The following is a 13,200-nucleotide window of genomic DNA, read 5'->3' as shown; positions in this document are numbered from 1 at the left end:
TCAGTCTAATATGGCTCAGCGGTTCTTTTACTCCGTCTAAGGCAAGTACACCACAGAACCCTACCTACAACCAAACGCTATACTTGCCGAAATAAAGGTTTGGACTTTAATGTCTAATTGTGTACTCGGGCCAGGAGGATAGCAATGAGAGCATGTGCGTGCCTGGAGAGCAAGACGGCGCTGTGCACCAGCGGTTCACATCCTGATCATGTGCTTTGAAGCTGAAGGACTTTGGCATTAAGTGCGGCATACATAAACAATACTATTATTAAGTCAGAAATGTAGCCAGATGTGCATGCTGAAGTGACAAGCATCTGCCGCTTCTCTTACATGTTAAGCCCCCCAGAGTGTGTACACATTTACCTGGAGAAGAGCAGATGCTCTTCATGTCAGTGTAGAAAGAGACCATTCTAATAAAAGGTTTGTGAAGCTTAACAATAAATGCATCTTTTCATAAATTGGGGCCAGAAACAATCCATTGAACTGACCTCTCACAACTCAAACATGTAATTATTTTTTTTAAATGTGAATTTTGATCCAAGTTGAAGTTTAGCTTTCTTGGCACATCTCTCTCCCCTGGCGGACTTGGCAGACCCTCAGACACTGCAGCACAAATATAAAACAGCCACAGGCAATGCCAAAGCCACCCATTACATCCAAGAACTCCAAACCACCAACAGTCGTACCCAGAAACTATTCAACATCGCCAAGTCGCTCTGTAAACCACCTCCCACAGCCCCATGCACTGCAGTGTGCAACACCCTCATGAACTACCGCAACTCCAAAATGCACACCCCTCCCTTCAGCTCTCCCACTCACATCCCCCATTCCCAAACATTCCGGCATGTGGGACACCTTCCACTCCATCGATATTGACACCCTCATCACCCTCACTGCCAAACAAAACCTGCACACTTCCTGGATGATGCATGCTCACCTCTAGCTGCAGCTAAAACATGATCTCCCTCGATCACTCGATCCCCGCTGGCTCAACATCAACTCCTTTTCTTATATGCTGCTATGCACTCAAACGGCACAAATCTGACCCTTCCTCAAAATACCATCTCTCTACCTCATATTCCCTTAAAACTACCGCCCCATTACTATCCTACCATACCTTGCCAGAATCATGAAATGCCTTGTAACTACCCAACTACAACAGCCCATCACAACTAACAACCTACTCAACCCCTTCCAATCTGGCTTTTGGCCTGGTCACAGCACTAAGACCACTTCTCTTCACATCCTCTATGGCCTCCACAGAATCACAGACAAAGGACACCCAGCACTACGGGAACTCCTCAACGTCTCTGCAGCCTCGACAACATCAACCACACCATTCTACTAGCCATCCGAGCCCGCAGGATGAATCTATTTGGCACCAATCTAGACTGGTTCACCTCATGTCTTACAGACAGAACACACTTCGTCTCCAAGCCCCCTTGTCGATCAGACCCCACCCCTGTCAAGTATGGGGTCCCGCAAGGTGCCTCCCCATCCCTCTTCAACCGATATGTTAAATCCCTCGGGCACACCCCTAAAACCACAATATGCATTTCCACCAATATGTATATGACGCACAAATAAACACACCACCCCCTCACTGCACTTGCAATAAATCCTGAGCGCTTCTCTCTCCGGGCCTCCCCAGTCTCTACTGACTGGATGCACTTGGTCACCTGCCCCTCCCTGGTCCTGCCTGCACTTGCCTCGGGGCCATGCACACCACTCACTCACTGCACTTGAAATAAATCCTGAGAGCTTCTCTCTCCGCAATTCCCCAGTCTCTACTGACTGGGTGCACTTGGTCACCTGCCCCTCCCTGGTTCTGCCTGCACTTGCCTCGGGGCCATGCACAGCACTCACTCACTGCACTTGAAATAAATCCTGAGAGCTTCTCTCTCTGCAATTCCCCAGTCTCTACTGACTGGGTGCACTTGGTCACCTGCCCCTCCCTGGTCCTGCCTGCACTTGCCTCAGGGCCCTGCACACCACCCGCTCACTGCACTTGCAATAAATCCTGAGAACTTCTCTCTTCGCACTTCCCCAGTCTCTACTGACTGGGTGCACTTGGTCCCCTGCCCCTCCCTGGTCCTGCCTGCACTTGCTCTACGCTCTGCATGAAGATCACTCTGTCCTTCCTTGTCTCACCCCTTAATGTGCACTTCAAAAAACAGCAGAATCGCTGTCAGGCCTATTTGTTGTGTCTTAACTGTTAAATGTATTTTATGCACTTACTCTGCCTGTGCAGACTATTATCGTCTCAGAATTTCAAGGGCTCTGAGTGACTGTTGTTTTTTCCCCGTGTTCCCACCCGCCTTGAGCGCTTTGAAGCACTTGCCTGTTTATAGGCACTTTATAAATAAACAGTATCATACCTACCAAGACAGCCAACGCCTTCTACACATTCCACTCTGCAAACTAATATGCACACAAAAACACATATTTACCCACTGGGCACCAAGCGCATGGAACACCCCACCTTTCCACACGCGCACAGCCTCCTCCATCAACACTTTCACAAAGAACCTCAAAACATAGTTTCCAACACATATTCCTGCCCTCCTCTTCTGCTATCGCTTGTTTATCCTTCTCTGCCGATCCTTTCCTGAAAACATTTTGTAACTTCTTCTTTCAACTGAAATAAATGAATAAAAGACCTACCGCTGAAACCCACAAATCACTCATTTCAATTAAAGGCAACATATTAAAAAACAAAGCCATGTAAGAATACATAGGGAACTATTACCCGCCACCACCACCTTCCATGCTGCTACAATGCCTCAATGCCCTGTCCATTTCCCCTAAATGCTGTTAGCCTCTGGCTTGCTTACACTTCCCTTCTTGCAACTCTGCCACGCTGCTCTCCCATTCTTGGCCTAGGCATGACATGGGTGGCTACGTCTGACCCTATTCACGCCTTACCATTCCCTTCTGCTGACTATTACCCCCATCATAGATGCCCTTTGTGCCTAGAATACAAACACATTTTTTTTTAATGTTTTCTTTGTTTTACTCCAGAACTTGGAATGCTCCAATACTCGTCCCTGCCGTAGCAAAAGAAACCTTAGTAAAAGTCCTGTTTAGTACAGAAAGGCTTCTGTGTACATGGAATTCCCCAGGTCTCTGAAACAGGGTCGTGAGTCACTCAGTGAAATGAGTGTTCACTTTAGAGAAGGATCTGCAGACTGGAGTCATTGGTTCAAATCCCCGCTGGGGTATGTTAGGTTGAATGTCATTAAATTGGGTAATAATTACACCTATTGATCCAGGGCTCAAAGCAGAAGGAACCAGGCACAGGGCTTAAAAAATATGCTATTCTATTAATCATTTTATTTTGTGGATTTATAATGATCAGACCTCCAGTGGAAGTGAGTATTAAGCGTGATGGGGTACACCCCCCAGGACGCAATGATAATAGTCATATGCTGTTTTAGTTTGCTATGAAATCACGGTTCTATGTGCGAGGTTACAGTTACAATGGAACTTTTGAGCCTCCTTATTGTGTTAGGAAAGGGGCCATGGGGGATGTTTTCATATACTAATGTGGTGAGGAGCGTGTGATGCGATGTGTGATGTTTTGTGTTCTGATTTCAACTGCAGATCAAGAAGAAAACCCTGGAGGTGACCGTCTGGGACTACGATCGATTCTCCTCCAACGACTTCCTGGGCGAGGTACCCAATGTTTGCTTTGTTTCTCCGCAATGTTATATAACTTTCTGAACGTTGGCCCAAAAAGAACAGAACGTGCTGATGAGACTCGTCTGTTTCAATAAGCAAAATAATTAGCAATTCTAATTGTTCCACGTTTTAGTTCTAAGAGAATACTGAAGATCTCAGATTAGGGTTTTATGTTTTAAGAACAAATGCATTTCTGCTAGGAGATCTGCGTTGGCTTTTATGAGAATGTTCATTGTACTCTTCTTACAATATTACACAGTACGGTTGACATGTGCTGCACTGCTAAAAGCCTAAAGTGAACAGGAAACAATGGAAGACAAGTGTTTTTTTTCAAACAGCCCTACTATTTTACTATGTGTTAATGGAATGCCACGTGTGTGACCCTGTGCAAAGAAGACATAACGTTGAAAATATAATTTTCCACAATGTATAGACTGTGGCCTGCATTACATACATGTACGAGTGACTGGGAAAGTAGCTACAGCTTTGTACTGAGCTGCATCCCTGAACATAATAATGCACCACACGCAATGCACTTTTTGCAGAAAAACAAGACCTTGTATCTCAACGAGTAGCCTCCAATTGGTTGAATTGTTTTTCCCCATTGCTGATGCACAAGCTAACTGCACCTCTACAATCTCTCTGCAGTATGTAGGATGAGAGGGCTCCAAATTTTAACTAGGATTCCGAATGTCAGCCAAGGTTTTGAATTTTAACTAAAGCTCTGGATTTTAACATAGATGAAAATTGACCCCTCTTGTCAACGAGGGTGCGAGACTCAGATGTGAGACACTGTGCTGAATCTAGTATATGTCACTATTATGAATGCGCAAAAAACATGCAACCTAAACAATGAATTTGAAGGTAATACTGCACAACATGACGTTGTCATTTTGCACCACTCTACAGTTATGGGCTGAGTGCAATGAAAAACATAAGACTAACATGTACTAAGTTATACTAACATCCTCTAACCTGTCCCCTATTAACATTCAGGGCAGATCAGTCCATGACTTGTGTATAAACTGTGGTGCAGATTGTGAAACTGAATGTGAGGGCGTTTGGGCTGTGCAAGGTTAACTAGAAGTGCAAGAAAATGCAGAATTAGATGTGTTTTGCAGTGAATATGTGGCAAGATTTAGATGCGAGTTGATTTGTTTAAACTGGCGCAATTGTTCATTTTCAGAACAGGAGGAAACCGAGCAGGGCAATGTAACATTTCTCCTCTGTTGCTGCATTCCAAGCAGCTGCACTAATCACTTGCTCGGGAAATTTCTGAAAGGTCATTGATTAAACAGGAGGTTTTTCTGATTGACACATGAAATCAATTTTGGGGGAGCTATTTCTTGATATGTTATGTAGGCGAGACATACATTATGGGAGTTGATAAACAGTGGGTTTTAAAGGGTTGTTTCTCGGAGGCTGGTTGGACTGTTGCATTGTCTCAGAAGACTGTTGCAGTCGGAAGTCACTCTTGATCTCTGGCTGACGCTAGGTGTGTGCAGCATTTACTGGCAGGCAGGCAGGCTGGGGAGAAGACTTCTTGGACTCCTTCAAGGCTGACAAGGCGAGTGAAGCAGATAAGGAAACTTCCCGTGCAGGCTTTATGCAGATAGACTGAGTGCGCTTGCAGTCGGGAGGCAAACATAATCAAGCATTGATTTTGGGTAAGTTCTAGTAAAATTGAAGAGCTTGTAGTTTGCTTTTCAAGGGCTATGAATAAGTGCATTTTAGACAATTGCAGCCAAGAAAGTTATGGTCACAATTTTAAACGTAGACAGATATTTTCTGGTGTTGCTCATTCCACGTAAACTGTGCAAACCGAATGCTGTCCTTCGAGGTGGATACATACCCACATTTATGAAATACAACACACAAAAGGTGCTTAATGCCCACTGTGGTAAGAGCTAATTTTGTCTAGGAAAAACAACTGCAGATGAATTGTATTTGCAAATATTTCATTTTCATTTTAGAGTCACAGAATATATTATGTGCCAATGCTGTGCATTGCATGTTTTGTTGATATTTTGCATAATCCTAATTTTCTATAAAGAACCAAAGAGAACAGTGAATTAATCCGAGAGTACTTATTATGTGCTCTGGTCTCTTGTGGTAACGCAGACAACTTTGGATAAAAGGTGATAGTTGAAATGTACGACAGGTGGCAACTTCATGTTACCGCTTGTGGTTAAGCACATAACAAAGTTGGTTACTGTGAATTTGGTTCTTCTCAGGGGCTGTTCATATGAATTTCAGTATTCGGATTGCCTGGTAAATGTATTCTGAGAAACCACTAAAAGGGCATAATGTGGTATTGTAAATAAAATACTACAGGTAAATTAAATTATGTGTTAGAGCTTACGAGTCCTGGTTTTGACTTATTGTTTATGGTCCTAGTATAAGAACTATGTAAGGCGGCCTTGGGTATTAGGGCCCACCACTATACTATGAAATACCCCAACAAGTGTTTTACCAAACATAAACCACACTGCCCATGGCAAAAATTTTGCATACCCAACATGTCACATTATCTTTTCTATCGGGGAGTAGCCATGAGTACCATCTCTAAGATGTTCCCAAGTGCAAACTTGTACATTGTGAGGAGCCAGGAATGCGAGTTGGACACAGGGTTTCATAGATTTGGTCAAAGACTCATTAAAATAAAAGGGGTTAGGTAAAGGCCTCTTTGTCCCTGCTCTATAGGTATTGCACTACCTAAAACCAAAACTAACAATATGTCAGTGGTCAGAATGTCCAAAATAAAACAGCATGTGTCCAAAATAAGATTCTAGCCCTCACATTCTAATAAAATAACTCTAAGTTGAAAAGGGGTAATGTATTTGGCCTTTAGTGGTCAATAAATGTTCAAAAAGCAAATGTGTAACTTTAACACAAAAAGTTAAAAAAAGGATAGAGTTCCTGTTCCAGAGGATTTCTCTTCTTTCTTGTTTATTTTCAGGAATGTCTGTTCTTTTAGTCTATCTTGCTCAATAACACAACTAGAACATAATATCTTGGTTTTAATCTTCGTCTTGTTAGGCTCCCTGGTGTACTCCCCTGACAGATTTGTCCTGGCCTCTCTTGTAATTTCAAAACCTTTTCCTGATGTAGTTTTATCAGTACCTTTTTGGCTTGTCTTTCTCTTATACACTGTTCAACTTGATCATGCCTGGTACACCTTCCTGCCAGGGCTTTTGCTTATACACTTGCTCATAATTGTATCCAGCTGATACAATCTCTTGCCAGGGTTTTCCTTTATGGGCTAATAAGTGTTTTGCTTGGTATACTCTCCTGCCAGGGCTTTTCATTCATATATGCTTACGTGATACACATTTGCCTGGTATTCTCTACTGCCAGGGATTTTCTGACGTGGGCGTTGTTGCCCCTCCAAGTTTGATAGTTCACTTTTTCTACTCTTCCATTTGCCCAGTATATTATTCTGGGAGGGCTTTTCTTATCTGTATTTTGTATACATTTACACACTGGATTGAAGGTTTTTTATTGTGGTTTTGTTTTCCCCTTTAAAGCGATTCTTATCAGTTTGTTCACTTTCCTGTGTTATATCAAGAAATGCTTGCATTTGGCATAAATGCCAATTGCTGTGATGTCCCCTCTTTCCTTAAGAGGACTCATAAATTCTTTGTGGCTTTTTCTGTGTTTCCCACGATAAGCCTGCAGCATTTGAACAGCATCTTCTTGTTCACCGCCTCAGCTTCTTAGCTTCTCTTGCGGTTCACGCTGGGCTTGTCATCAGCCTCTCTGGCTTCGGCATGGTGGAGGCTTCCCCGTAACACCTGCAAAGGCCGAGAAGTCTTCTGCAGGCATCTGGCATCCTTGCTGCATGTTGTTGTTTTTGGACAGCTCTCCTCCTTGTCACACATGACCCAGTTGACTCCACAGAGGCCACTCTCATCTTATGGCCTCTCTTTAGATCTCGAGAGAGACAGCCTTCTCTCGCCATCAGCTTGCTGCATTCAGCTGTTGCCTTAGTTTAATGCTCACAACAACTAGAGCACTGCTTGCGCTTGTGGCCTTCATTGCTCCACATTGCTCGACTCCTCTTCCTCGTCTCAGTATTTTGGTGTTTATGGGAATAGAAGTCAATTCCTGCCAATTTGTATGTAGCGTCCAGGCCAATGTCTTCAATGATTTTTAAGGGTAAGTCAATTCTGGAGGACTTGTAGGTTGAGTCTGAGAAAATGTTTTCTTGAGTTTTAAAAGGGAGACTATATTTTGATGGTTTGCCTTCAGATTTTATAAAGAGGTGTTCAGTACTCTTCATAGGTGAACAAGGAGAAGCATGACAATATACCATGAAGGCTGTGGGTATGGACAGGTATCTTCCAAATAAAAAGGGGGATACCCTGTCTCATCCGATGATGCCATGACACTCTCCTGAGATTGTTCCCCTCAAGTGATCCTCCCTCATATAGCAGCCCGAGTGTCAGGATCAGGTAGCGGCTGCCGTCCCCTGGCTACATGGGGGAAGGGAACCACCAGGAAAGGAGTGATGACACCATCGGATTCTTCACAACATTCTTCATGATCAAGGAATTGGTAGTGTAGACATTTGCACATTCAACTTAAAAAAGGGAGCAGCCATGGGTGGTAATTTTGAACCACCCTTCAGTGTTTTTTAAATGTGGATTTTGATTTTCCAAAATGGTCTGTAATGAACTCCAGCTATGTGAGGGTCTAGTAGTAAGAGATGGACACATAGGTGGTATGTTTATTTGCATATACTTTTATTAACCAAAATGGGCGTGGGGAGTTGGGGGAAATCCTATCTTGCGTTACTACTAAGAGGGGCTTCCCTTGGGGTACTCTTCCCCAGCATAGGACCAGAACCCCATTGTTCACAATGTTCTCGTTGTTTAGTCTCTCTTCCTCCCAGAGCCTTGGTATATTCCCCTGCCTAAGTCTGTGCGAGTCACATGGAGAGTGTCCTGCTTCTCCTCTGGATTACCTCTGGCATTGTGTACCTCTGCAAGTGTACTTCCTTTTGGACACTGTCTGCCATTCTGCACTCTGGGCATGCCTCGCCTAGTTCTAGGTCCAAGCTCAACCAAAGTTGAAGACACCATCATTCTATTCCCTCTCCTACTTCAACTGAAGGCTTCACCAGTAGGAGTGTCTGGAGACTAGAACATGCGTACTTGATCTGGCAAGTGATCACCATTCTTTGTTGCCTCTTCCTCGTCCCACTGGTTACCAGAGTGGATGTGCTTCCCTAGTACATGGAAGTAACAGGCAATGGGCAACAGGAGGGGTCTTGAGGAAAGGTGGGAGGGTCAAGGGGATACTGTGTTCTCCCAAAGTGGTCACTGGTCTCAATGGGGTCCACCCTCCCCATGAGATCCTCTCACTGAGTACCACCCACAGCGGGATTATCGCAAAGCAGCCTCACCAGCCTGGCCTCATGGAAAGAGGCTTCCCCATCTAAAGCAGTGATGATACCTCAGGATTTGTCACACTAATAATAGTAATAGTAATAATAATAAAATCAATTGTATAACATTGTGTTTCTCATCTTAACCAATGCATGTTAAACTATTTACTTTCTTAATTACTGTGCTGTCACCCTACAAAGACATATAATTAAAATGCACTGCTGCATTGCAATGGGTGCTGCGGTCTGTAGAGCAAACACTAAAGCAAACTAAACATCAGCACGATGGCCAATGGCTGCTTTATCCAGCTGAATATTTTAACATTGCAATCTGTTTTTGGTACTGGTGACAACATACTATCGGAATCTTAGTTTGGGATGTATTATACAATTTCATTTCACCATTAAGAGAAGATTGCTTGAGAATTCCCACACTGAACTAATGTGACTCTGCTTTTTTGCATTCAATTGATGTTAGCTGGAATTATACGTTCTTAATGCATTTGGCGGAGAAATGAAAGCCCAGACTAATGCACTATTAGTGTGGTGAGATTACTAGCCACTAACCACACATAAGCCACAGCTAACTATCTACAGACTCAACTGACCACAAAGTAATTTTGTTTCTGGATGATTGCTTCCCCAAAAGCAACAGCGGCTAAAAGAGCATTGGATGACCAAAGGCAACTGAACAGAGAAAGAAATATCACATGTTGCTTAATTATGCTATTGGACAAAATAAAACCCACATCACCATTGGTCATTTTGGAGGCACCAAACTAGGGACATGGTTGAATGTAATCTATTGATGACATTTCTGTGACTCAACCAGTTCCCCTCTTCCAACCATGCCCAGCTCGGACATGTGCATACAGTTTTAAATGCATACTGTGTACTGTCTGGTACCTGTTTATTTATGATGAAATGGCTCTAAGTGGGAAGAGCTGGTACGTTACCCACACAAAAAGGAAGCGGGCAAAAAAAATGCCCTTGCGGTGAATGTATAGTCGCCTTTATCCATGGAAAAAACATTGTTTGTTAGGATCGACCCCACAGCCCTGATCTTTCCCAGAATCCAGCCTAGATTGCAAAGAAACCTGTATGGCTGGCAGCAGAGATTCATTACGGCGCTTGCTGGTGTTCAACAACTACCACTCTCCCACAGCAACTAGCCCTCAGTTACCATGAGGGGCGCTGGACAGAAATAATATCAAGAGATTGGTGGAGTAACTGTACAGGAGCCAATCAGATTGGCATAATGGATGTGTCCTAAAATGTGTAGATTCCAATCAAAACATCTGTGCTACACTGTGCTACTGGCAGGGAAACCAAAGCCCAGACTGCTGTGGGACTTGTGTCGGGAGATATGTAGTTAGTTCACAGACACACCCAGGTGCCTGCAAAGAATTTGTGTATACAAGTAGAGTTGCCCACAGTGAAATACGTTTCATTATTTTGGCTGATAGTTCTCCCAAAGTAAAGAGTGAGTAAAGGAGAATTGATTGACAGATGGTGGCTGAATTCCAATTAATGTTGCCCTCCAACAGCTTGAGCCTCATATCTGCATTTGTCCCGTAGGAGGGGTCGAGCTAGGGACATTTTTGAACATTTTCTTTTGATTTTGTGTTGACTTATATTTTGGGAACTCAAAGGGTTCTGCTTAGCCAACCATGCCCTACTTGCAAAACCATATCAGGTTGTACCTACAAAAAATTAAATAATAATACTATATCGTACATTTTATTTGATAAGATGGGCTCAAAAAGTTCATGAGGTAAACATGACCAGCTGAACACATGGAATAAAATAAATGTGACTCACAGGACCTAAACATAACCCACTGAATATGAGGAATGTGACCCTCAGGAACTAAACATGACCAGCTGAAGATGTGGAAAGAGATAAATATGAGGAATGTGACCCTCAGGAACTAAACATGACCAGCTGAAGATGTGGAAAGAGATAAATATGAGGAATGTGACCCTCAGGAACTAAACATGACCAGCTGAAGATGTGGAAAGAGATAAATATGAGGAATGTGACCCTCAGGAACTAAACATGACCAGCTGAAGATGTGGAAAGAGATAAATATGAGGAATGTGACCCTCAGGAACTAAACATGACCAGCTGAAGATGTGGAAAGAGTTAAATATGAGGAATGTGACCCTCAGGAACTAAACATGACCAGCTGAAGATGTGGAAAGAGATAAATATGAGGAATGTGACCCTCAGGAACTAAACATGACCAGCTGAAGATGTGGAAAGAGATAATTATGAGGAATGTGACCCTCAGGAACTAAACATGACCAGCTGAAGATGTGGAAAGAGATAAATATGAGGAATGTGACCCTCAGGAACTAAACATGACCAGCTGAAGATGTGGAAAGAGATAAATATGAGGAATGTGACCCTCAGGAACTAAACATGACCAGCTGAAGATGTGGAAAGAGTTAAATATGAGGAATGTGACCCTCAGGAACTAAACATGACCAGCTGAAGATGTGGAAAGAGATAAATATGAGGAATGTGACCCTCAGGAACTAAACATGACCAGCTGAAGATGTGGAAAGAGATAAATATGAGGAATGTGACCCTCAGGAACTAAACATGACCAGCTGAAGATGTGGAAAGAGATAAATATGAGGACTATGACCTTAAGGACCAAAATATGACCATCTGTAGAAATGGAATGAGATAAATATTAGCTTTGTGATCCACAGGACCTAAACCTGACCAGCTCAAGACATGGAATAAGAAAAATGGGAGGAATGTGACTAACACAGAACCTAAATATAACAAGCGGAAGATGCAGAATGAGAGAAATATGAGGCGTGGGCCCCTCATGACCAGCTGAAGATGTGGAATGAGAGAAAAATGAGGACAGTAATCCTCAGGAACTAAACATGACAGCATAAGACATGGAATGAGAGAAATATTAGGATTGTGACTCACGGGATCTAAACATGACAAGCTGAAGATGTGGAATGAGAGAAATATGAGGCTTGTGCCCCTCATGACCTAAACGTGACCAGCTGAAGACAACGAATGAGAGAAACATTAGCTGTGTGATCCTCATGATCTAAACATGATGGCATAAGATGTGGAATGAGAGAAGCACGAGGACTGTGACTCTCAGTACTGTGAGGAACTCGTGGTGGGAACAAGTAAAACAGACACAAGTGATCACAGATCCAAGGGTGTTTCATTTTATGCAGGATGGAAAAACTCCTAATCTAAACCTAAATCTAAGATGGGAGCAATTGTCAACCATCAAATGAAAAATATGGCAGTCCTAGTGGCGTTATGTCAAATAATAAGGGCCTATACTAAGAAACCTATTGCCAAACCTCACAACTAATACAAACACGGGTTGGGGATAGTTTTTCAGGGGAAAAAAAAGCAGTGTTCATAAATAATATGTCAGGTTGTGGTAGCCTAGGACTCCCTTCCCCATGTATTGCATATGGGGTAAGATGGGTGCTTGGAGAACAGCACACACTCAAGCCTTCCCAGCACGAGTTAAAACTTCCAATGGTAGCAATCAGGACCGTCGATGGACTAGTCTTGTTCCTCTTGAAAGTCTCTTACCTTTGAGGGCCTGATGTATTCTCAAAACAAACGCACACAAAGCTCTTCTTTGCAGTTAATGTCAGGTGAAGATTTCACACTTGGGCCCCCCTCTTCTGGGGCTGAGCCTTCGAAAACAGTTCCTTCTCTTAAATTTTTTTTTTCGGTGATGTTTTCACCCCTAGATCTACTTGTTCGGGCTCAGACCCGTCTCGACTGTTGGCCTCCCTCCAACAGGTTCCCTATGACTTTCAACAGTCTTTTGCTATGGTTCTCACAAATCTGTTCAACAGTTCGCTGTGAACCGGCTTTCTCGAGTTCACGTGAGCAGGGTGATAATGGCTCACCCCTTTGTCCCCCTCTTCCGGGCGCTGACCCTCCTGTGACAAGCAGAACAGTGTACTTCTCCTGTCTTACCGTTCCCTTAGTTTCTCCCTCGGTGGGGCTCGGATTCCAAACAACCAGGGGGGACAGTGTACTTCTCCTGTCCTCTCCTTAGCAGGGTTCACCTCCCTTGGCTTTTCAATGTCTTCTCAAACAGTTCAAAGTAGACATCCCTTGAC

At 43.4% G+C, this 13,200-nt stretch overlaps 1 protein-coding gene across 7 annotated transcripts in view; it reads left to right on the top strand.

The window, feature by feature from the left end:
- PCLO (piccolo presynaptic cytomatrix protein) overlaps positions 1 to 13,200 on the top strand; it is an 854,190-nt gene that overhangs the window by 698,895 nt on the left and 142,095 nt on the right. For all 7 annotated transcript variants that reach the window (XM_069627816.1, XM_069627812.1, XM_069627813.1 and 4 more), the window contains one exon: positions 3,604 to 3,675. In XM_069627816.1, coding sequence (XP_069483917.1) covers positions 3,604 to 3,675 — 72 coding nt within the window. The remainder of the gene's footprint in view (positions 1 to 3,603; positions 3,676 to 13,200) is intronic.

This window comes from Ambystoma mexicanum, chromosome 12 (genome assembly GCF_040938575.1).
Source record: "Ambystoma mexicanum isolate Mex_15411 chromosome 12, UKY_AmexF1_1, whole genome shotgun sequence".
Taxonomy (NCBI): Eukaryota; Metazoa; Chordata; class Amphibia; order Caudata; family Ambystomatidae; genus Ambystoma; species Ambystoma mexicanum.
Note: the sequence above shows the minus strand (reverse complement) of the source record. Positions and strands in the feature narration are given on the sequence as shown.